Below are 25,031 nucleotides of genomic sequence, written 5' to 3' on the forward strand. Positions count from 1 at the left end.
TTATACTGCAGTACATTAACATACATTTTGCAAATAGAGTAATGAAAAACAACGTATGTGGGGCGTTTATGTGCGCAGTTTGGAATTCCCCCTTCTTCACAGTGTTCTTTTTCTAATAAAAACATTTCTTTATGTTTTAATTGTATGTATAGAGTATAGAGAGTCAAAACCAGTCTGTGCTTATTTTGTCTTAAAGAGATAGTAACCTCAATAACATACTTAAGTTTGTGTCATTAATGTTAATCAAACAACCTAAGACAAAGAGAAAATCACTTTTGCAGCTCTAAAAAAATAATTATATTTAATTCATACAATAAAGACAGTGTTATCATTCACTATTCAGGCAAAAAAAAACTGTCTGGTAAAAAGTCACTATGGCAGGCGGATTTCGAAATCCACCTGCCACAGTGGCTGGTGGTCAAAAACGTGAACTACAGGCTCTGGTAATGTGAGTAACCTTATCATTCCCTTTCAATACGATTCACTTGGCATTGCGTCAGTAGCTGATCCTATGGGGACCATATCACATCATGCCATGCTTAAAGCGGACTTGAAGTGGAGAATAGGCATTAATGTGGCCACAGTTAAACCAGATAGAGCGAGCTTGGAAATAGGGAACTCAGAGTGAAAAGTGAATGAAACCACGTAGCAATTAAGCTGATAGAACCTGCATTTGAAAGGCAGGGACGTCCAGGTTGTAAAATCTAACAAATGTGGACGACAAGGATTAGCCGGCCACTTCACAAGTGTTTGATATAGAAATCCCTGCAGACCATGCCCAGAATTAAGCTATACCCCGAGTAGAGTAGGCTCTAATACCAATAGTGCACTGTTCATTCAGGAAGGCGTGTGCCAATGTAATTACTTTGAGGATCCATTTGGATAACCTATGCTTAGTGATAGGCATACCCAATGACCAATCTGTGAAGCTCACAAACAGCTCTTCCTAAAGGAGGCAGAGCGGTTCTTGTAGATTTTAAGAGCTCTGACGGGGCTGAGCAAGTTAGGTGGCTGTTTGCTGTCCACTGGGGGGAGAGCGAGCAGGGAAACCACTTGAACCCTTAATGGTGTAAATAGGTCAGATCGTCTTGACTGTCTGAGGGTGCAGTCTCCACTCTCCAGGCGGCGGGCCATTACGAGACAGCATGTCAGTGCCCGTGTTGGCTATGCCCGAAACTTGCATCGGACTAATACAATGTACATTCTGTTGAGCCTATAAAAGGAGTTATTTTGACAGTCTGTAAAGAGGTTGAGATCTCAGTCCTCCTTGGTGATTTATAAATTAAACCAATTTACCAGTCCGACCAAACCAGAACATGACCGTGCTACATTATTGGCTAATGAAGTACCAATATCAATGGGCTCATCTCGAGTTAGTTTATATGTAACTAAGACGGATGAGCGTTCCACATACTGAAGGCTGGCTCGCCATCTTAGTGCGTGCCTCATCCTGTCATAGAGGCATCAGTGGTCACCACTTTCCTCCTGCATACCAAAATGAGTTCTGTGCCCGAGAGGAACAGGTGAGGTGACTCCCATATTGACATATTGATTGAGCATTAAGCGTCCCAACTGCCACACTCGGGGCAAAACTCTCGCTTTAAGCCAAAATTGAAGCAGTCTTATAAACAGCAGACCTTACAGAATGAGTGGGGATTCTGCTGCCATGAGATCCAGCATTCTTTGAAATCGTCTGAGGGAAGAGCCTGACTATAAATGCGCATTCTGCTGCTGGGACTGTCTCTACCACGGCCTTTATTAATAAACCTTGGCTATGAGGATTGCTTGGTGGTCCGCATAGTCAACCACAGAGAGCGGTAGGCCAACTGAGCTGTGAGCACGGGTAGAATGCGGGGAGCGCCTAATCCTCAAGTTCAGGGGCAGAAGACATAAGCTCAACCAGGTCATCCGAGCTCCCAAATGAGACCATACCACTGGCGCACGGCAGGGGGTGCTGATAGTCGTTGGTAAATGTGACTGTTTGCCAGCGAAGAGGAGAGTGAGCATGCTTGTACTGTGCCGGTATGAGCTTGACATCTGAACGCCTTTCAGGCTTACGGCTCCACTGCTTTTTCCATCTCGGTTAAAGAGGAATAGTCAGGGGAGCACGGGATACAGTGCCATAGAATGCAGCAATACGAGCATGCAGCACAACAAGAGAAAGATGCTCACAGTGGTCGCAAACGGAATCATTGAGTGCCGTCTGAGCGTGGGCGGGACCAGAGTCCTGCACGGGTCTATTTTTGGAGACCCGCTCCCGTCCATACCCGCAAAGTTCAGCACCAGATCCGACCCATCACCCGTGATAATATCAAAATTAAATCCGCACCCGCCCGGACCCGTTAATATTTGGCCCGCTACCCGACCCGTACCCGCATAAATCACACACGCTAAAATCATTCCAATTTAAGTGTGTTATTTTTTTATCTCATACCTCTCTCAACATCACAACAGCGTCATGAATAGGCTAATGAAACAGGCTAAAGTGCGCTCTGTTTTGTGCCATTTAAGTTGCCTATCGGCACAAATGGAACCTGATAACTATACACAAATAGACCTATTAATAAAAAAACAAGAAAAAGAACAACCTACCTACACAACCCCTGCTGTGCTCCTAAGTCTCGTCTCGAAATGCTTTCTAAGAGAAGACGTTCAGCTTCCGGCTATCAACAGCAAAACTTTATGCCAGAGTCCTGCAACGCTCGCTCCAACTAGGCTACAAGAAGAATCAACAAAAGTCACGCACTGTTGTAGTGGTGGTGACGTGATGGGTCAAATGTCATATGTTGCGCTTGTAATGGTAATTAGGGCGTGCACACCAAAGCTTTTAAAAAAAGAAAAGCCGGGGCGTTAAGGCCCGGTCTCGGTGTGTCAAACTCATCATGACACAAAGATTCCAGCGTAAATTGTGATGAGCAGTCTCAACAATAGACTCATTTTCCCTGGACAATACTAACATATTCCCGTTATAAACATTTTCAAATGCATTATTTTCGCAAATTACAGAAATTAAGACCCGGTGGGGGATGTATACTGCTTGTGGACCGCATGCTAATTGCTAGAAGCTAGCGGGAGCTCCGGACCGTACAGTTATTAGAGACAGCCTCGTCAGAAAAGCCGGGGTGTAAGGCCCGGTGTAGCAGCCAATCCTGTTCCCCTCGGAATGTCTGTTCCCCTTGTCGCTTTTTGTACACCCAGCTGTTTTTTCTGAATATTTATTTTATAGTTTTAATTGTTGTAAGCTGTATTAGGTTGTACAAACTCGGTAAATATGCTATACCATACTAAAAAAAATAAATAAATAAAAAAGACGCAGATATTCTTAGGTACCTGCGCCTGCGCTGTCGGCAGAAACGTTTTATCGACTGGAAGGGGGAACAGACATTCCGAGGGGAACGGGATCGGCTGCTACACCGGTCTCGGTTAGTTTGGCAAAAAACTTTAAGCTCTATCATCATAAATGTAGTATTTTGTGACAGAAGATGACAACATGCAAAATATAACGTGACTTCTTACCTTTTGTGTTTGATACAACGATCGCGAATCGAATCCAGTCTGTTTCAGATGTGTGAATGATCCATGAAAGTCCAATAAAATACAATACAAATAAAAAATACATCCAATGACCATTTTTGTCCACAAATGCGTATAATCCGTGGGAGCTACATAGTCTGTTGTTAACATCAGATTTCGCATGAAGGTCTTATCGCCTACAATCAGATGACTATTTGCGTCGTAACACACTGTATATAAGAATACTCCGGGTTCCAATAACCACGCGTTAAAACTTTGTTTTTAAAAGTAGGCGGGAGTATAATCCATAATATCCAAATAGCGATGTTATTTCAGTGAGACATGGTAACAGCAAAGTGACTGACTGCTCTGTGCTCTCTCTAGCTCCCTGGTGGGTGGAGACCTGCGAGTGGGGTGGTGGGCGGGAAAATTCAAACTTGCTCCAAGAGCTGGGGCAGCGCGTCTGTGGAGATATTGTGCAGGGGACGCGTTTGTGTGGAGGATGCATGGATAAACGGACATCTGACTAAAGTGAGTGTTTCTATTTTCTTTGTTATACTAAGGTGGCATTTATATACACAATAGCATATCTGAGCGGTGTTTTATATGTCTATATTGTGAGAGCAGTGAGGCCGATATAACACAGATGTAATTACAGTAAACGAAAGACAAAAAGAAAATTGGTAAAACGAAATAAACATTTAAAATGCATACCCTTTTTTAAGTACTTGAAAAGACATTTGTACTGCGGATCTGAAACCGCACGTTACTGTTTGAATAAGACTTTACACACCAGGCCAGAGTGTTATTGTGTGTAACACAATGTAACATCACGTTTAAAAGTAAGTCATGATTGGTGTCTGTCAGACACAGTGGTTGTGGCTATTTTCTTTGTTTTACTAACGTGGCATTTATGTACACAATATCATATCTGAGCCGTGTTCCGATTAATGGGAGTGGCTTGCAGAGCTGTTCATTGTGGTGCATAGTGGGAGTTGTAGTTTTTCATACAAATGTGCTCTAAAGTCACATTCTAGCTGTTTCTCAAAACCAAGTACGCCAAACTCGGACTTGTGTCCTTCGTAGTTTGAACTTGCAAGTTCAGACTCGGAAGAACGAACTCCTGACGCGAAATGCATTATGGGAAACTTCGCTGTCATAAGTCCACGCAAGTGTCCTCTGATGCATCCTCGATAAAATGGGCGAATCAAGAACACATCCGGGGATTTTATGTGAACTTGGGCTTGATGCGAACTTTGAATTGGAACAGTACTTGGGCCGCGACTGATGACGTTTCACAAGTCCACAAGAACGCAAGTACAGACAAGAACGCATATTGAGAAACGGCTTCTGTCTTTTCTCTGTCAAATAGGCACAAAATTCTAAATTGATGTTACATTTTGACTACAAATATGACCCACTTTCCATAAAGATTAATGTTCCTATCGATGAAATAGCCTTTTAAGTATCACAGCTAAAATGCGCTTGGCTGAAAAACAGCCGTGTTTAAAAGTTTGGTGTGCACATCAAATCAAATTTTGCACATATTGGCCACGCCCGTGAATTTTATCCGCGGGTACCCGACTGTTGCAGGAGACACATTCATCGTAGAGATCTTCAAGGGGCAAAGGGGCTCGACATAAGCCACATTATATCAGCGCACTTCTGCTCTTTTAGGGCGTTTTCACATTAGCACTTTTGGTGTGCACCCGGGTTCGATTGACATCAGCAGGGTCGGACTGGGAACAAAATTCGGCCCTGGCAATTTTCTCCAGGACCGGCCCAGCACTGAACTGACAACCCCCCCACCACACACACACACACACACACACACACACACACACAGTGCCCTCCATAAGTATCAGGATACAGTAAAGACAAAATTTCTCTGTTTGCTGTGGAGACCAGAAATTGGTATGAATATCAAAATGTCACATTTTATTAACTGACTTGTGTGCGTTGTCCCCAAACGCAAGAAATGGATCAAAATACTACACATTCTCTACTTCTCTTTGTGAAGAATTAATCCATCAGGACACAGTTCATCACCTAACACTTCTGAGCCAATGGTCTCAATATGCCCACATTAAATAGAAGTATTAAAATACAAATGTGTTGTTTCATTGAATTGGTATTTGTGTATGTTAATACAGGTGAAAAAATAAATGTGACATTCTGTAATTTTGTCTCATATTCATCTTTTAGTGTTTATACATTTCTTGACTCCACAGCAAACAGAGAAATTTTGCCTGTATTGTCCCAATACTTATGAAGGGCACGTATACAATATTATACAGTAGTATATATGTGTAAAACTGCAACATACACAAACAGTACAGTATAGATTAAATAATACTTTAGACACACACAGATTTGACAAGCATTTCTATGAAATTAACTCTAGTCTCAATGTTGATGTATATACAGCTTATTATGTGAAATATCAGACAAGTTAAACTGAGTTTTGCATTCACTATGCATATTAAACTTAACTAAATTTAGAGAATCTCCTAAGATGGTCGTCTAAGCCGGGACATTGACAGTGAACTGTTATGTGAAATACAAACTAATTTGACAAAACTCATGAATCTATCTGTCACGTGTGGTGTGTGTGTTGCGACTCTTGCGAGAAGCACTTACATTATGCAGCCAATTAGATGTCAATCATCGATGGATTGTCTCAATTCTGTGCTTGTTGTGTATACAGTATTATTTCTGGAGTTTGCGTGCGTTTAACCGTAACGGAAAATATGCTCGAGTAAGTAAAAGTACCCGCTTTAATGTACTCTTAAGAGTAAATGTTACGAAGTAAAACGTGTTCCAACCTCCTTACCATCTCTGGGCGCTGGGGTGACATCTCCAGCAACGTTTTCGGAGGTGTCGCTAGTTCTACTTCCACTAGCAGCAGCAAACAAATTGTCAATTTTAAAATATTTTGCAGCATTGGCCTGTAGGGCTTTTTGCTTTTTCTCACGGATCTTCTCCGCTCCTCCTTTCCTCTTTTTGATGCCTCTGTTGTCCATAATGATTTAAGTGCAACGTGCAAGTCAAGGCTAAATGATGCGATTTCACTCATCACTCACTGTTATTTTTTTCGCCATAAACAGCGGCTGCTTGGACAAATCCCCTTGAGGGGTTGGGCAGGGGGGCGTGACCGTAACACACTGAACCTGTCATGAAGAGGCCAAAAAATATTGCCCTTGTCACCCCTCTCCCCAAGTCAAATGGATGCAACTGCATTATACATGATGCCGGGGCGCAAATAAATAACTTAAATATTTTGGCATAAAAAAATTCTCGAAGGGCGGAGGCCACCGCACCGGTCCACATGTGCGCCGGCCTACCGGGCTTTTGCCCGGTAATACAGATTGCCAGTCCGAGCCTGGACATCAGAGTTCGGTACATTTGGATTATGTGAACGCTGTCTTCCGAACTCGGGTGCGCACCCGCGAAACGTACTCGAGTCCGCTTAAAAAGGGTGGTCTGGGGTCCGTTTCATGTGAACTCCAGATCGGTTCGCTGCTAATGTGAGCGCAATCGTACCAAATCGCGGAAGTGAACCTCTGTTAATTACGTATTATATGGAATGTCCCACCAAAACAGACGTGTGTGTTTGTGTGCGTGCACTAACCTTGACAACAAAATGCATAGATTGCTTGCTTGACTTTTGTTCTTATTTTTTTTAAACCTTTGGTTTTGTTTTCAAAGAAATAATACAGAAACGCACTTTCGTCTGTCTGCCTAAACATACAACAGTCGTTTCGATGACAATGGTCTGTCCGCCGACGTCAATTATTGCGGAGGCATTCAGAAATCATATCACGCTTGTCGTCTCCTCGTTTACAGCGATTGCCAAGCAACATGAGAGCGCGCCGGCTGCAGCTTGATGATGCAAGCGTACCTAGGGTGACCAGATGAGATTGGCTGAAATTCGGGACGGGGGGGGGTTAATTCAATAAGTTTTATTTAGTAATTTTATTTAATAATAAAAGACAATGAATTTCAAACAGAATCAATTATATTAATATGCATATAAATAAATTGATATAATACGTATAGTATTTTATACTTTATACAATAATAGTTATTGAACTAATCATATTTTTATTAATATAAGTACATATGCGTATAAATTTATATAATACGTATAGAAGTATTTTTTTAACAAAGTGCCTTGCCTGCCCTCGACCAATCTGACTCCTTCACGCGACTGACTGTCACTGCCTGCACTTTCAACTGTCCTCCCGGTTGCTGCAACTTTCGCTCTCTTAATTAACTCTATAAAACAAAAAGGTCCTATTGTCTTTGTGCATATAGATGAATAAGATACATTAATAGAAACAATACAACGTCACCATATTTCGCGGAGGTTTTAACTGCTGCAGCACCATGAGAGCCTACAGTATAAAAACAAGATGCTACAGCCAATGAGCAGCCGGCGGCGGCTGGCTGCAGCCAATGGGCAGACCGGCGGGGGCTGGCTGCAGCCAATGGGCAGCCGGCGGGGGCTGGCTGCCGCCAATGGGCAGCCGGCGGGGGGCTGGCTGCAGGATGCCTTAACCTCCTCGCTCATGTTTTATCAGACAACTACTACACAAGATTTTGCTTTAGTATAATTTTCGGGGAAATTAAAGCGGGATTCGGATTAAGATTTAGCTTCAGTATGATTTTCGGGACAATTAGAGCAGGATTCGGGATTCGGGACAGCAGCTTAGATTTCGGGACTGTCCCGAATTTTTCGGGACTGTCCCGAATTTTTCGGGACGTCTGGTCACCCTAAGCGTACCGCGGTTCGGATGCAAAAATAATATGTGAACACAGTCCATGGGGGGCATAGGGGGGGGGAGCAATCGAACTCGGGTTCGGACCAGGCAATCGCACCAAATGTGAATCCGCCCTTAGAGGAAATTCTGTTCTTTCTGAAAATCATTAGTGAATGTCACTGCAGGGCTGTGAGTCGACGGTGAGGAAAGATTTCTTCTTTGGAGCAGAGAGATGATTGCGCTGAAGGAGATAAAGCTATGTGGTTCTCCCACCCCTCTAACACGCAAACACCAATCATCATCAGTTATGTTTCTTCCAACACACAGACACATACACACACAAGAGAAAAACAGTGTTTGGCTGAGAGAGCGAGCATACGCGGGTCAGTAACGATAACGCCGTTATAACGGGGGAAACAGTAATTTATTTGATTACTCGTTACTGAAAAAAATAACGCAGTTACTAACGCCATTTACTTATAACGCCGTTATTCCCATCACTGCCGAAGCTACGCTATGGGATCGCCCTCTTCATGATTGCGTCTGAAGCACGTGTGTCAAATCGATCCAATGGTCAAGTGACACGTCATGGGCGGGTGACGTGGGAAGCAGGAAGCTATAAAAAAAAGCAACCGGCAACGCCGGCTTCAGCTATTTGTGCCTCAGCAAGCGTGTGTGTTTATGGTGTCTAAGAAAGGTTTTAAGGAGTGTGCTTCCCTGTGTCCTCGTTTTATTACGAGCGAGGACTCACATTTTTTACGTGTTATGTCCTCCGGGCACATCAAGCACGGTCATGTCTTGAGAGGGGTGGTTGTGCACATTGTGAACGGATGCCGCTCCTCAAGTTATTTTATTCTGTAGGTAGATTAGAGTGGTTCTATGTATGTTTAGTATTTGTTGTATTTTGTTCTTTTGTTTAAAAGAAATTTGCATTCCTTCTTTGTGTGTGTGTGTGTGTGTGTGTGTGTGTGTGTGTGTGTGTGTGTGTGTGTGTGTGTGTGTGTGTGTGTGTGTGTGTGTGTGTGTGTGTGTGTGTGTGTGTGTGTGTGTGTAAATTCAGTAACTACTATTAGCTCTTCTTTCACATTTCACCATACATTTTACTTGTACTTGTAAATAATAAGCTATATGTAACTATAATACTATAATAATCAATTTTCTTCATCTTGTTTGACTGTTGCTTTAAGAGAGTGGGCGGGGTTCGCAGTGGTGGGCGATGCTGAGGAGCTTCATGAATGAGCTGTGTTCAATATCCTCACGCATTGTTAAAAGGAGGTCAGTAAAGGTAAGCTGATGCGCTTCTACTTGTTTAACGTTATTATGAGACTGACTACAGTGTGGGAAAAAGAGTAATGGAATTAGTTATGCTTAAGTTTAATTCAATGAAAATCATCATTATATTTTTGTATTGAATGTTTATAGGCCAGAATCCCATGCAAGTGTGTTTAAAACTATCAACGCTACTTTTCATGGACAGGATTATTTTAAATTAAAGCATTTAATTGTAATTTTAATGTAATTTTATGTTTAAAATTTAATTTAATAAAATGTTCTTCCCTGAAATGTATAAAATCCAAATGTACAGTACTAGTGAGTTTTCTGAATTTAATTGATTATTAAGAGTTAAAAAAACACCACTTGCAGGTTTCATCTAGCAAAGACCATGGCAGCTCCATTAAGACTTCTTCTTGAAGATACTTCAAGATATCTAAAATCATTTGAACTCTTTCTGGATCGCTCATCAGAGCACCAATGTATGCAGGACTTCATCCATAATAGTCTACCAGACATACTGGGAAGGTGATGTCTTATTTTTATATAATGTCATATCTTATTCTTGTGGCATGTAAAAAATGTCCAGATATAATATTGTAATATAATGTATCTCCTCAGCATTGGTGGAGGACGGCCTGTTTTTAATGTAATGGGTGTAGGGAGTGGTACAGGTACAGTAAACTTTGGTTTATATGATCATTTTACCTTAAATTAATAGCTTATAGAGTTTCCATTTACACATTTCATTTCATTTTTAGGTGAGATTGATCTAGATATACTAGCACAGCTACACATGAAACATCCACATGTCAAAGTTAACAATGAAGTGGTGGAACCGAGCACTGACATGTTACACAAGTATAAAGGTACTGGTTATTATTTTACCCATAATGTTAATATTGACTGAGCTCATAATATAGACAAGCTCTACTTGTACTGATTCTTTAAACTGATGTTTTGTAACAAAAAGATATTCATGCTGTTTTTCTGTTTAGTTCTGGTGTCAAAAACGCCAAATCTTGATTATATTAACTTCACATGGAATAAGATGACAGCTTCAGAATTTGAAAAACACTGGCAGGAGAAAAACCTTGGAAAAAAGATGGACTTCATTCACTTGATACAGGTTATAAGCTTCCAACAGTGGGGTTCAAAATAATTTATTAAAAATTCAACAATCAGAATAACAGCTGGAGTGTAAAGTATATGATTTGAAAATGTCTGAAAATTATTTTTGATATTTTCTAATATTTGGTTTGTTCCCTGGTTTCTCATATCACATAATGTTTTAAAATACATACTGTATTATCATTGGAACCCAGGAGCTTTGAATAGTTAGTACAGAATCCGGGTTTCCGCTGGGTTTATAGATAAACTTGCATATGGATTAACCAGTTCTCATCACAATTTATAGCCAAAGAATAAACAAAAATTATTATTAATTTTATTTAATTATTTTAATTGAAATAATAATATAATTTTATATGTGTTAAACAGATGCTGTATTATGTGAAAGATCCAGAGGCCACTGTCTCATTTTTTCGGAGTCTTTTAGATAAAGATGGAAAACTCTTAATTATTCTGGGGTCAGGTAAATGCTCAGAAGTACACAACCTCTTTTATGTGTATACATTTAGATTAGTTCATCCAATCACTAACCTGACAGATCTGGGTCATTGGCATGGAGCACTGTACTAAGATAAGAGATACATTTAAAACTTTGAAGTGTGATTGAGAGATACTGTACTGATGCATATTTATGTGTCAAAGGATATAAAAGTAATTGTAAGGATTTATAAGAATGATTGCGTGTGCAATTGCATACAGGATTTTCTTCCATTTTTGAATGCATTTCCAATTTGTAAACTTTTCCTGGTTGGGTCTCTCTGACCTCCTTGCAATTAACAAAGTCATGTGTGTGTATAGGTGAGGGTGGATGGGCGAAATTATCGAAGACCTACAGAGCTGCTCTCTGTAACCCTGAGATCAGCCAGTGTGTCACTACTGGAGATATAAAGACCTTCTTGGATACCAAGGGCATCCAATACACTAAATATGTGCTTCAGTCCCATATGGACATCACAGAGTGTTTCACAGAGGGAGATGAGGTCGGAAAACTGCTTTTGGATTTCCTAACTCAAGTGATAGACTTCAGTAAGAACGCTCCTGAAGACCTGAAGAAAGGAGTGCTGGACTTACTGAGACATCCAGACTGCAGTAAAGAGGTGGACGGCAGGATAATGTTTAACAGTAGCATGGAAGCCGTAGTGGTTGAGGCGTAGCCCCATGATTCCTTAATATCTGATTAAACCTTCAAAGGATTTTTGTGTATAGCATTCAATTTCATGTCAATGCAGAATGTGTCCTATATTTTTACATTTGTAATTCCTGTACCAAAAATATGGGGTCTGGCTTATCATAACATATAAAACATAATGAACAGTAATTGCATAGCTTGGGCATCATAATGTACACACATATTTTCATTTAAATAAAGTTCTATGGAGATTTTTGCGACAGGAGTCGGATGACCCCAGAGCAGTGGTCACCAACCCTGTTCCTGAAGATCTACTTTTTTCTGCAGAGTTCACCTCCAACCAATCAAACACACCTGAACCTTCTAATCAAGCTTAGATGGCGGGCTGATCTCCAGAAATTGTGAAACTATCAGTTTGATTAACTATGTAAAAACTTGGCAAAACAGATAAAAACTTTCTTCGGTAGCAAAGTATAAATGTTTAATATCTTATTAACTGAGAAGCCTAGCCAGACAGGACAAAGGTTTGACTTAAGCTATACAGTACATTTTAAAGATAAATGCAGTTAATCAATTAATGAGTTATTCTTGTTGTTGCCTATGATAAGTCTTTAAAATAGCACTGCCTTAATTTTTACATATATTATTGAACATTCAGTGTGCATTATGCTTTTTATAAATGGGTGCAAATAACCTACACTCCTCTATAAGATCACTCTAGAAAAAATAATATTATGAATATTGTGCTTTTATAAGATGATGAAGTCTACAGAAGCAGATACTTAACAAGACTTGTGTCCTGAAAAAATTTTTCTTACTGTAGAATTAAATTTTCTCTCATAGCACACAGTCTTTAAATGTCTTGTACATTAGACCCATTGCCATGTGTTGTAACTAAAAGCAGATACTGTAAATACAAGCAGGATAACGATAAGATTACTCACGTAACCCTGGTTCCCTGAAATAACCGGAACGAGCTTTGGGTCAGTTGCTGACGCTATGGGGGAAACTCCTGTTTACTCTGAGATTGAAGCCTATTGATTAACGTCTGGAAAAATTTCAGATCTATGGCGTTCAAGCCTGTGAAAGGGGCGGGGCTACGCCCTTTATAGTCCGGGAGAGAGCACCATGAACTCACTTGCATTCAACTGAAGCGCGTAGCCGAATGAAGCTTGCTGCGTAGGCCTTTTTAGCACGGCCAGCTACGCAGTGCTTGTTCCCGTTGTTTCAGGAAACCAGGGTTACGTGAGTAACCTTATCGTTCCCTTTCAATATGGTTCACTTTGCATTGCGTCAGTTGTGACGCTATGGGGGAACGTAATCCCATCACGCCGTGCATACACAACGGACTAAGTGCCTTACCGGAGAGACACTGCGTGTGGCCCTATATCCAGCATATTCACAGCTTTAAAGCAAAAGTGTAAGCACCATATAAAATGTTAACGCGCATACGGTGGGGTTTTAAAAGCACTGGGAAGCACATAACATAGCACAAGACGACGAGATCACCGAGCACGCCGCGAGTGTGCGAGAATTAAGTAAGTCCAGAGTCACACGCACCACGATGTACACATAAAACGCATGAGTGTGTAGATTAAGCTGAGAGAACCTGCGCTTGTAGGGCAGGGACGTCTAAGCTGTAAAATCTGACAAACGTAGAGAGCGAAGACCAGCCGGCCATGTAGCAAATATCAAGAATAGATACCCCTGTAGACCAAGCCCGTGATAAAGCCATACGTCGCGTAGAGTGGGATCTAACACCAACAGGACATAGCTCATTGAGGGAGGTGTAAGCCAGTAAGGCTTCAATGACTTTTTTTTTAATGATTGTCCGCTGTTGACCAAAGGGAGGGCGAGAAAAAACATGTGTCTTTTAAACTGTGCTTGCTGCACCTACCTTCAGGACCTTGGACAGTTCCAGAGCGCTGCGCCTCAGTCACTGTCCGCATCTGAGAAATGACAGGCTTGTGAATTAAATAGAATGGTCGGCCGTAAAAGCGTGGTTCGCTGTTATCGCCGCCACATAGATATTAGCGTAGGGGGCGAGAGCTGGCATGCAACAAACTCCTGTAGTGAGGAGAAAAGTGTTCTACACCACAATTCGCGGGGTCTAGACTTTTCGCCTTACACCAGACAGGGACAGATCAAACTTTGCAAAAGGACAACTCGTGAAAGGGGTCCTAGCTGCTGTAAAGTGTCATCGTGTAATAAAGGCATGTAGGTCGGGCCTCTCGGATGCAGTCTCCACACTCCCGTCGTAACGGGAGATTATATCTGCACCGTGGTGGTTTATGCATGAGATGCGTATCATTCTGATTGAACATAGCTTAAAGGCGATGCAATGAGCTCATAAAGGAGATGACTCGTCAGCTTGTACACGGGGCGACATCTCAGCCTGTCTCGGTGAATATGATTGAAACCACCATAGTTTGCCCAACTGTATTAATCACGAATAACACGGTCAAGAATGCTGCAGTGCTACAATCACCTCATTAAATGGACTGCATGTACAATACGAGGTGATTGATATGAGACAAACGAGCGTTCCACGCGCCAAAGGCTGGTTGCCGTCGCAAGGCGTGTCCAACACACAGCAGATGTTGTGCATGCTCATATCGATAGCACTTCATGCAGCCATGTGTAACTTTAAAAGTCAAAACTGAAGTGGTTTTATGAACAGAGTCCATGAGATTCAGCGTTCTTGGGACTCATAAAGGGGGTACATGAGCGCGTGTCTGACTGTGAGCGTGCTCTGGTGTTAAGCTCGCTTCCCGAGCATCATAAAACGAAACTCATTGTGGCAGGTAGCAAACTCACTTGGAGGTTTATATTTTTCCTTAAAAAATGCGGTAAGGCAAAAAAAAGTGCTTTGAGACACCGCACAGTGTCACAATCTGTTGTGTCAGGGTAAGCAAGCTTTTTTCATGTTGATTTTAAACCCTGAATTCTCCAGGTGCTGGAGCAGGACGGATCTGTGCGCCCAATTTTCTTGTTTGGTCTGAACTACAATAAGCCAATTGTTAAGGTTATTTAATATGACAATGCCGCTCTGTCTCAGAAGGGCAAGCGCAGCATCCGCACATTTGGTAAATGTATGTAGGACTAGAGATAATCCGAAGGGAAGGACTGTGTATTTATATCAGTCTGAAGCTGCCGCGATGAGAAAATAGTGGCTGTAAACTTTGACTCGTTTTGTGCTGCTGGGACTGTCTCTACCACGGCCTTTATTAATAAACCTTGGCTCTGAGGATTGCTTTGTGGCCCGCGCAGTCGACCACCGAGAATGGTATGCCAACGAAGCTGTGAGCACGGGTGGAATGCGAGGTGCGCCATGAGCGTGTGAGCTCCTGGGAGACCTCGAAAAAGAATGAGACTTGTCTCTGATGAGATGGCGGACGGTGTCTCTGCTATAGATAACACTCGTCGAATCAGCTGTGTTCAGGTTCGACAGGTTGGGACCACTGAAGCCCGAGTTTGGGGGCCGCCTTGGTGAGGACGCGGATGAGTTCAGAGTCAGTCTGAGGACGGACATCACTGGGCTCATCTGCAGTAGGAGCGTCTTCATCTGAAGCCGCCTTATCCTCAAGTTCAGAGGCGGAAGACATAAGCTCAACCAGGTCATCCGAGCTACCAATAAGACCATACCACTGGCGCACGCAGGGGGTGCTGATCGTCTTGGTAAACATGACTGTTTGCTGGCGAAGAGGAGAGTGAGCACGCTTGTGCTGTGCCGGTGTGAGCTTGTCATCTGAACACCATTCAGGCTCACGGCTCCACTTCTTTTTCCATCTCAGATGATGAGGGATAGTCGGGGGAGAACAGGAGATGGTGCCTCAGAATGTGGCGATTCGGGCCTGCAGCACAGCAAGAGAAAGATTCTCACAGTGGACGCAACCTGAATCCTTGAGTGCCATCTCAGTGTGGGCGATCCCAGGCAGGAGACCAGGCATTTATCGCAGAGATCTTCAAGGGGCAAAGGGCTCGGCACAAGCCACATTATATCAGACAGTGTACTTCTGATCTTTTAGAGGAAATTCTGCTCTTTCTGGAAATCAGCAGGGGAAATCATTGAAGGAGTGAATGTCACTGCAGGGCTGTGAGTCGGCGGCGAGGAAAGGTTTCTTCTTTGGAGCAGAGAGATGATTGCGCTGAAAGAGATAAAGGTACTGTATAGTGTTCGACATGGACTTATATAATGTAGTACCCTTTTGACGGGCTCAAATGCCATTTGTCTTTCATTTTTACAGAAGTTAACCACTAGACTTCACTTGATACAGGTTATAAGCTACCAACAGTGGGTTTCAAAATAATTAAAAATTCAGAATAACAGCTGGAGTGTTAAGTATATGATTTGAAAATGGCTGAAAATTATTTTTGATATTTTCTAATATTTGGTTTGTTGGTTTCTAATATCACATAATGTTTCAAAATACATACTGATTTATCACTGGAACCCAGGAGCTTTGAATAGTTAGTACAGAATCCGGGTTTCTGCGGGGTTTATAGATAAACTTGCGTATGGATTAACTGGCGTATGGATTAACCAGTTCTCACCAAAATTGATATCCATAGAATAAACAAACATTATTATTAATATTAATTTAGTAATATTTCTTGAATTAATAATATAATTTTGTATGTGTTAAACAGATGCTGTATTATGTGAAAGATCCAGAGGACACTGTCTCATTTTTCCGGAGTCTCTTAGATAAAGATGGAAAACTCTTAATCATTCTGGTGTCATGTAAATGCTCAGAAGTACACAACCTCTTTTATGTGTATACATTTAGATCAAATCATCTAATCACTAACCTGACATACCTGGGTCAACAGCATGGAGCACTGTACTAAGATAAGAGATACATTTAAAACTTGTTGTGCTTTTTGAAGTGTGATTGAGAGATACTGTACTGATGCATATTTATAATGGGTCAAAGAATATACAATTAATTGTAAGGATTTATAAGAATGATTGCATGTGCAATTGCATACAGGATTTTCTTCCATTTTTAATTTCATTTCCAATTTGTAAACTTTCCCCGGTTGGGTCTCTCTGACCTCCTTGCAATTAACAAAGTCCTGTGTGTGCATAGGTGAGGGTGGATGGGCAAAATTAATAAGGACCTACAGAGCTGCTCTCTGTAACACTGAGATCAGCCATTGTGTCACTATGGGAGATATAAAGACCTTCTTGGATACCAAGGACATCCAATACACTAATTATGTGCTTCAGTCCCATATGGACATCACAGAGTGTTTCACAGAGAGAGATGAGGTCGGAGAACTGCTGTTGGATTTCCTAACTGAGGTGGTAGAGTTCAGTAAGAACGCTCCTAAAGACCTGAAGAAAGGAGTGCTGGACTTACTGAGACATCCAGACTGCAGTAAAGAGGTGGACGGCAGGATAATGTTCAACAATACCATGGAAGTTGTAGTGGTTGAGCTGTAGCCCCATGATGACTCCTTAATATCTGACCGACCTCCACAATTAAATCTGACCTGACCTCCGCCAGTGCAGAATGTGTCCTATATTTTTGTACCAGAAATATGGTAGTCTGGCTTACTGTAACATATTAAACATAATAAACAGTAATTGCATAGCTTGGGCATCATAATATACACACATATTTTCATTTAAATAAAGGTCTATTTTGAAAAATACCAGTGATTAAATATGTAAATACTGACAAAACAGATAAAAACGTTCCAAATGTTTAGTAACATATTAACTGAGAAGCCTAACTAGATAGGACAAAGATTTGACTTAAGCTATACAGTAGATTTTAAAGATAAATGCATTTAACTCTTTCACTGCCAGCGTTTTTTAAAAAAGTTGCCAGCCAGCGCCAGCGTTTTTCAAGATTTATTGAAAAGAAAATGTTCTTCTTTAAATATATAAACATACAATATACCAAATGAAAGATACTCTAAATACAAGCAGGATAAGTGGATATTTAGTCCGCTTTAAGCACGTCATGATGGGATATGGTCCCCATAGCAGGGGTAACCCTATCGATTTTTATGAGATAAGATATGAAGCTCATTTCTGCCCACTCTAAAGTTTACTCTGCAAGACAGTTCACTGCCCTGGAGCATGTAAATACACAAAGGGCATTTTTGTGAAACTTACCCATTGTTAAATCTATTTTTCACAATCTCCACTCTCCTGGCGGCAGGCCATTACAAGACAGCATGTCATTGCCCGTGTTGGCTATGAGTAGAAAGTCCATTGCCCTAAAATAGCGTACATTTCGTTGAGCCTACAAAAGGAGGCATTTCGACAGTCTGTAAAGAGGTCGAGATCTCAGTCCTCCTTGGTGATTTATAAATAAAAACCAATGTCATGTTGTCCGAACAAACTAGAACATGTTGGTGCTAGATTTTCGGCTGAAAATAATGAAGTACCAATATCAATGGGCTCATCTCGAGGTGGTTGATATGTAACTGAGACAAATGAGCGTTCCACATACCGAAGTCTGGGTCGCTGTCTTAGTGCGTGCCCCATCCTGTCATAGAGGCCTTTGTGGTCACCACTTTCCTCCTGCATATCAAAACAAACTCTGTGCCAAGAGAAACATGTGAGGTGACTTCCATATTAACAGTGCTTTTGTACAGCTGCATGTCACTTTGAGCATTAAGCGGCCCAACTGCCACACTCAGGGCAAGACTCTCGCTTTAAGGCAAAATTCAAGCAGTCTAATAAACAGCAGACCTAACAGAATGAGTGGGGATACTGCTGCCATGAGACCCAGCATTCTTTGAAATCGTTTGAGGGGAGCGCCTGACTATAAATATACGGATTCTGGTTTCAGCCAGTCTCAAGACCTGTTGGAGTCAAGCATCATACCTAAAAACACAATCCGTTGTGTCGGGGTAAGCAAGCTTTTTTCTAAGTTGATTTTAAACCCTGAATTCTCCAGGTGCTGGAGCAGGATGGATCTGTGCGCACAAATTTCTTGTTTTGTTTGAACTAGAATAAGCCAAATAATTAAGGTTATTTAATATGAGAATGCCGCTCTGTCTCAGACGGGCAAGCGCAGCATCTGCACATTTGGTAAATGTATGTAGGACTAGAGATAATCTGAAGGGTAGGATCGTGTATTGGTATCTGTCTGAGGCTGCCGTCTTTTTTCAGAATGAGAAAATAGTGTCAGTAAACCATGACTGCTGGGACCATCTCTACCACAGCCTTTATTAATAAACCTTGGCACTGAGGATCACTTGGTGGTCCGCGCAGTCGACCACAGAGAGCGGTAGGCCAACTGAGCTGTGAGCACGGGTGGAATATGGGGTTTGCCATGAGCGTGTGAGCTCCCTGGAGACCTCGGAAAAGAATGGGGCTTGTCTTTGACGAGATGGCTGACAGTGTCCTGGCTATAGAAAACGCTTGTCGAGCCGGCAGTGCCCAGGTAGGACCACTGAAGCCTAAGTTTGGAAGCCGCCTTGGTGGGGATGCCAGTGACTTTAGAGTCACACTGAGGATGGACATTGCTGGGCTCATCTGCAGTAGTAGCGTCATCGTCTAAAGCTGCCTAATCCTCAATTTCAGAGGTGGAAGACAAAAGCTCAACCAGGTCATCTGAGCTACCAAATGAGACCATTAGGGATGCACTGAAATGAAAATTCTTGGCCGAAACCGAAAATGAGGAAACCAAGGCCGAAAAACCGAAACACCGAAATAAATTATTATGCCAATTATTAGTACAAATGCATTTATGGCTATCACTGTGTACTAACTTTACTTGTGACAGATCACAAAACTTATTATTATTCAGATCAGCAAAAAGGGGGTGGGGAAAATCTAATAATAAATAAAGAAATTCCAAACATTTATAAAAAAGAACAAAGTTGCACATTAATAAGGGCTAACATTAGCATTAGGAACAGAAATCGAATTAAATAAGTCATAACACTGTCTTTATTGTATAAATTAAATATATTATTATTTTTAGAGCTACAGAAGTGATTTTCTCTTTGTCTTGGGTTGTTTGATTAACATTAATGACACAGACTTAAGTAGGTTCATTGAGGTTACTGTCTCTTTAAATAAGCAGAGACTGGTTTATGACTGTAATCTATACATACACTTAAGACATAAACAAATGTTTTTATTAAAAAAAGAATACTGTGGAGATAATTTTGTTTATATGTGCCCTGTCAATAACAGAAAGATTTTACGTTCGCTTGTTTGCGTCTCACTCGTGTGTGCACTATTAAGGGCACTTAAACGTGCGCGCACACAGAGACCGAGGGCGAATCCCAAACAGCGCAGCATAAAAAACATTACGTTGTTTTTCATTGCTTTATTCGGCAAATGTATGTTAATGAACTACAGTATGAGACACATTTGCGCGACTCTCTCTAAAGTTTACACATCAAGAGTTCTGATCTTTGAATGGCGTACTCACTGTGATGATCACGTCTGGACCGGACACAACCGCATGTGCCTCTGTGCGTACTTTAGCGCCTTTTTGCGGTTAAATACATCCACACCGCATACATGTTGCTTCAGACAAGCACGTGCAGGTCGTGGTTTCTGCTTGCGTCATCACAACATTTCGGCCGTATTGTTTCGGTGATAAAAGTCTTTCGGCCGGAAATGCTCTTTTGGGCCATTTTCGGCCGAAAATTTTCGGTGGCCCAATATTCGGTGCATCCCTAGAGACCATACCACTGGCGCACAGCAGGGGGTGCTGATTGTCGTTGGTAAACGTCATCGTCATCTGAACACCTTTCAGGCTCATGGATCCACTGCTTTTTCCATCTCGGCTGAAGAGGGATAGTCAGGGGAGTAAGGGAGACTTCGGAATGCAGAGATTACGGCATGCAGCACAGCAAGAGAAAGATGCTCGCAATGGCCCCAACCGGAATCCTTGGGCGCAGTCTCAACGTGTGCGGGACCCAGGCAGGAGACACTTTCATTGTAGAGATATTCAAGGGGCAAAGGGGCTCAACTCAAGCCACATTATATCAGCGCACTTATGCTCATTTAGAGAAAATTCTGCTCTTTCTGAAAATCAGCAGTGGAAATCGCTGAAGGAGTGAATGTCACTTCAGGGCTGTGAGTCGACGGAGAGCAAAGGTTTCTCATTTGAAGCAGCGAGATAATTGTGCTGAAGGAGAAAAAGGTGCTGTATGGCTTTTGACACTGACTTATATAAAGTAGTCCCCACCCCTTTTGACAGGCTCAAATGCCATTTGTCTTTAATGTTTTTACAGACGTTAACCAATAGGCTTCATTTGTGGTCGAGTAAACAGGAGTTTCCACCATAGCATCAACTACTGATACAATGAGAAGTGAACTGTATTAAAAAATAACTGCGTGGTGCCATTTTAATATCTATGAATTGTTTCTGTGAAAAGTTTTTTTTTTTTTTTACAATGATTGGCTATTTGCTTCCTTAGTAAATGAATTCTTTGTAAAGTAATAGTGACATAATAGTAACAAACCAATGCAAAGTGGTACTACCTGCTCAAATCATTTTCATCCTTCAGTGCTTGAAATTACAATTATTTTCAACAAGTAAACTGATTAACAAATGTATAAATAGAAAATAAATCTATAGCCTGAGATATTAGCAGTCTTGTATGTGTTTCTTTATAATAATATTAAGTACATAAATATTAAAGAAACACAAAAGATTGGAAAAGATTTTATAGGTTATACGCTGTAAATATCTTTCTTCATCTTGTTTGACAGTGTTGCTTTAAGAGAGTGGCGAAGTTCGCGTCGGTGGGCGGGGCTGAAGAGCTGCGTGGATGCCCTGTGTTTGTTTAATATCGTCGTCACTGAGGAAAGTAAAGGTAAGCTGTTGCGCTTCTGCTCGTTTAATGTTAAGACCGACTACATTGCATCACATGGTGTCCGTAAAATAATCAGTTGTGTGAATAAGTCACAAAGAGTCACGCTTTTGATGAACCTGCGGGTAAATATAATGACTAAAAAATACATGGGGGTCCAAACTCGGTTCTGTATGGCGGGTGCATGCAGAGTTAAGCTGAAACTTCCCTCAAAACACCTGCCTGAAAGTTTCTACCCTGCCAACTTTATCAGCTGGATCAGGTTTGTTTAAGCCCGGGATACACTGCACGGTAATTGACTGTTCCAAATGAAAGATTGCCATCGTGAAACAATCGTCGCGATTTCTGTGATCGTGGCTCTTCATCGGTGGTCCTATGTGGTACAGTGAGAGAGGTTCAAAGACGGCTGTTTTCCCGGTCTTGCGTCCAAACATAGCCTACGATAGTTTTCTGACAGTGTCAGAAAGTCGGCATGATCACCGCACGGTGTGTTTGCTGCTACGACATGCGCGCTAGGATTTGTTTACCACGAGCACATGCTGGTGACGTATGACGCAGCCGCCGAAGCTTCCCTGTCAACATCCCAGTCTGCATGCCTATGGTACCCGAGTTTAAACGATTCATGTTGCACAATGTGATTAGGTAATGATCTTATAGGAGTGCAAAAATCCTGCAGTGTATTCCGGGCTTTAAAGGTTCGAGCAGAACTCTGCAGAGACACCGTAAAACAGCCGATGCTGTTCCCCTCGGAATTTCTGTTAGCCTACCCATTACGCAATCATAAACTAACTTTACTTCTCGCTTTCCGTACACCCGGATGTTTTTTCTTTATATTTCTTTTGTTTTAATTGTTGTGAGCTGTATACGTTTGTACAAACGTTGTACAACAATGAATGATACTTTTCATGGATATGGTTATTTTAATTTTAATAATTTATTTGTGATTTGAATAGGTTGACAAACATGTCTAAATGTTCATTTAATAAAATTTCTTACCCTAAAATATATAAAATCCAGTAAATAGTAACATTTAACAATACACAAATGTACAGTAACCTAGTGGATTTTGTCTCATTATTGAGTTTTTATCTCATTTGACCATTAAAAACACCACTTGCATGTTTTATTTAGCAAGGACCATGACAGCTCCATTCAGAGCACTTGTTGAAGATACTTCAAGATACCTCAAATCATTTGAACTCTTTCTGGATCGCTCATCACAGCACCAATGTATGCAGAGCTTCATCCATAATACTCTACCAGACATACTGGGAAGGTGATGTCATATTTTTATATAATGTGTCATATCTTATTTTTGGGGCATGTCAAAAATGTAATATAATGTATCTCCTCAGCATTGGTGGAGGACGGCCCGTTTTTAATGTAATGGGAGTAGGGAGTGGAGCAGGTACAGTGTACTTCGGTTTAAATGATAATTTTACATTATATTAATACCTTATAGAGTTTCCATTTACACATTTTATGTAATTTTTAGGTGAAATTGATCTAGAGATGCTAGCACAGCTACACATGAAACATCCGCAAGTGAAAGTCGACAATGAAGTGGTGGAACCGAGCACTGACATGTTACACAAGTATAAAGGTACTGGTTATTATTTTACCCATCATGTAAATATTGACTGAGCTCATAATATAGACAAGCTCTACTTGTACTGATTCTTCAAACTGATATATTGTAACAAAAAGATATTTGTGCTGTTTTTCTGTTTAGGTCTGGTGTCAAAAACGCCAAATCTTGATTATATTAACTTCACGTGGAATAAGATGACAGCTTTAGAATTTGAAAAACACTGGCAGGTGGAAAATCTTGGGGAAAAGATGGACTTCATTCACTTGATACAGGTTATAAGCTACCAAAAGTGGGGTTCAAAATAATTTGATAAAAAATTCAACATTCAGAATAACAGCTGAAGTATAAAGTGTATCATTGTAAAATTGACAAAAATTATTTTTAATCTTTTCTAATATTTGGTTTGTTCCCTGGTTTTTAATATCATACTGTATTATTTACATTAGTAAAACCAAGATTTGTATTCATTTAGTCATAAACACCTTATTGTGTTTATTTTGAGGTTTAAATTGTATTATATCACAGATTTTCACTTGCATGTTCCTGTATCAGTGTGGATTTATGCCGGCAACTCTGGTTTCTTCCCACAGTCCAAAGACAAGCAGGTTAGGTGAATTGGAGATGTCAAATTGCCCCTCCCCTAATGTGTGTATAGATAAACTGTGTATTAATTTGTTTGTGCATTAACCAGTTCTCACTATGAATCACAGCCATAGATGCTGAAATAAATAAACAGGGGTATTAATATCATTTTATATGTGTTAACAGATGCTGTATTATGTGAAAGATCCAGAGGCCACTGTCTCATTTTTCCGGAGTCTGTTAGATGAAGATGGAAAACTCTTAATCAGTTTGGTGTCAGGTAAATGCTCAGAAGTACACAGACTCTCTTATATATATATACATTTAGATCAAGGCCTGTATTCATGAAAAATCTTAGTGCAAAGAGTTGTTCCTAGTGACAAAATTCTAAAATAGAAATGTGGGTGTTTACCCTTAAAATTAGGGATGGGCGATATGCAGACCCGTCGCCAGACCTCAGTCTTAAGGGGGGCATATGAAATGCATGGGAGGGCACACTTATTATTAGCCTACAGTACGTATACTTATAATAATATATACTCTATTCGCGCAGCACGTGATCATCACGTTAAACATAACCATCAGCAATATGACCAGATAGCCTATAGCCTAACTTACACCACATTACATATAGAAGCAATTTTATGAATATCCATAAATCTATACAACATATTACATGTAACACCAGAGGCCTCTCTCAAACATTGCATTTTAAAGCAGTCAACAGAGGGATATGCATTGCCATGAGACACGTGCGCACACACACACACACACATTCACACGCACGCAGACTTTGAACCTACGGTACTTGAGTGGAGGCAGCACTGTCATCTCTCCCTTCCCTCCTGTCAGTACAGAGGCAGGCGGCGTTTCTCCGAGCAGAACCTCCTCATTAATAAAGTGTCCACTCGGAATTAAACTTGTGAGTGAGGTCCTTGTTCCTTTTTTAACCATTTGCGGATAATATCCATCTTAAAGCAGTATAGATAAGCGAAAACTCATCCAGTTTAAAAAAAGTGCGGTAACTGTTGAGCGGCTACACTGACGTAGGCTACGTCACGTACGTAGCCTCGTGATAGGCTGTTGCAGTATAGCTATATTCCCATTCCCATCAATCAAACAAAATCACACCATTGTTTTTTATATTTTTAATGTTTTAATTATAAAGAATACAACATTAATGCAACACAAAATTAGCAACTATGATCATTTAAAATTACAGTATTTTTTAAATACTGGGGGGGCACAG

General features: G+C 41.0%; 1 protein-coding gene across 6 annotated transcripts in view; it reads left to right on the forward strand.

Annotated features, from left to right (window-relative positions):
- Nucleotides 1-25,031, forward strand: part of LOC129452502 (histamine N-methyltransferase-like) — a 98,492-nt gene that overhangs the window by 65,873 nt on the left and 7,588 nt on the right. The window contains exons 1-7 of one of the 6 annotated variants that reach the window (XM_055216397.2): nucleotides 9,428-9,561; nucleotides 9,921-10,076; nucleotides 10,170-10,222; nucleotides 10,310-10,417; nucleotides 10,547-10,677; nucleotides 11,049-11,142; nucleotides 11,478-12,116. In XM_055216397.2, the coding sequence (XP_055072372.2) occupies nucleotides 9,940-10,076; nucleotides 10,170-10,222; nucleotides 10,310-10,417; nucleotides 10,547-10,677; nucleotides 11,049-11,142; nucleotides 11,478-11,833 (879 nt within the window). In that variant the 5' untranslated portion in view covers nucleotides 9,428-9,561; nucleotides 9,921-9,939 and the 3' untranslated portion in view covers nucleotides 11,834-12,116. Of the gene's footprint in view, nucleotides 1-9,427; nucleotides 9,562-9,613; nucleotides 9,649-9,920; nucleotides 10,077-10,169; nucleotides 10,223-10,309; nucleotides 10,418-10,546; nucleotides 10,678-11,048; nucleotides 11,143-11,477; nucleotides 12,117-18,662; nucleotides 21,613-21,632; nucleotides 21,735-22,740; nucleotides 22,886-22,964; nucleotides 23,018-23,104; nucleotides 23,213-23,341; nucleotides 23,473-23,968; nucleotides 24,063-25,031 lie in introns of those variants that run through there. The other 5 variants (XM_055216396.2, XM_073855071.1, XM_055216402.2 and 2 more) reach the window with 5 other exon arrangements.

The sequence above is a fragment of the Misgurnus anguillicaudatus genome, chromosome 17 (genome assembly GCF_027580225.2).
Source record: "Misgurnus anguillicaudatus chromosome 17, ASM2758022v2, whole genome shotgun sequence".
Taxonomy (NCBI): Eukaryota; Metazoa; Chordata; class Actinopteri; order Cypriniformes; family Cobitidae; genus Misgurnus; species Misgurnus anguillicaudatus.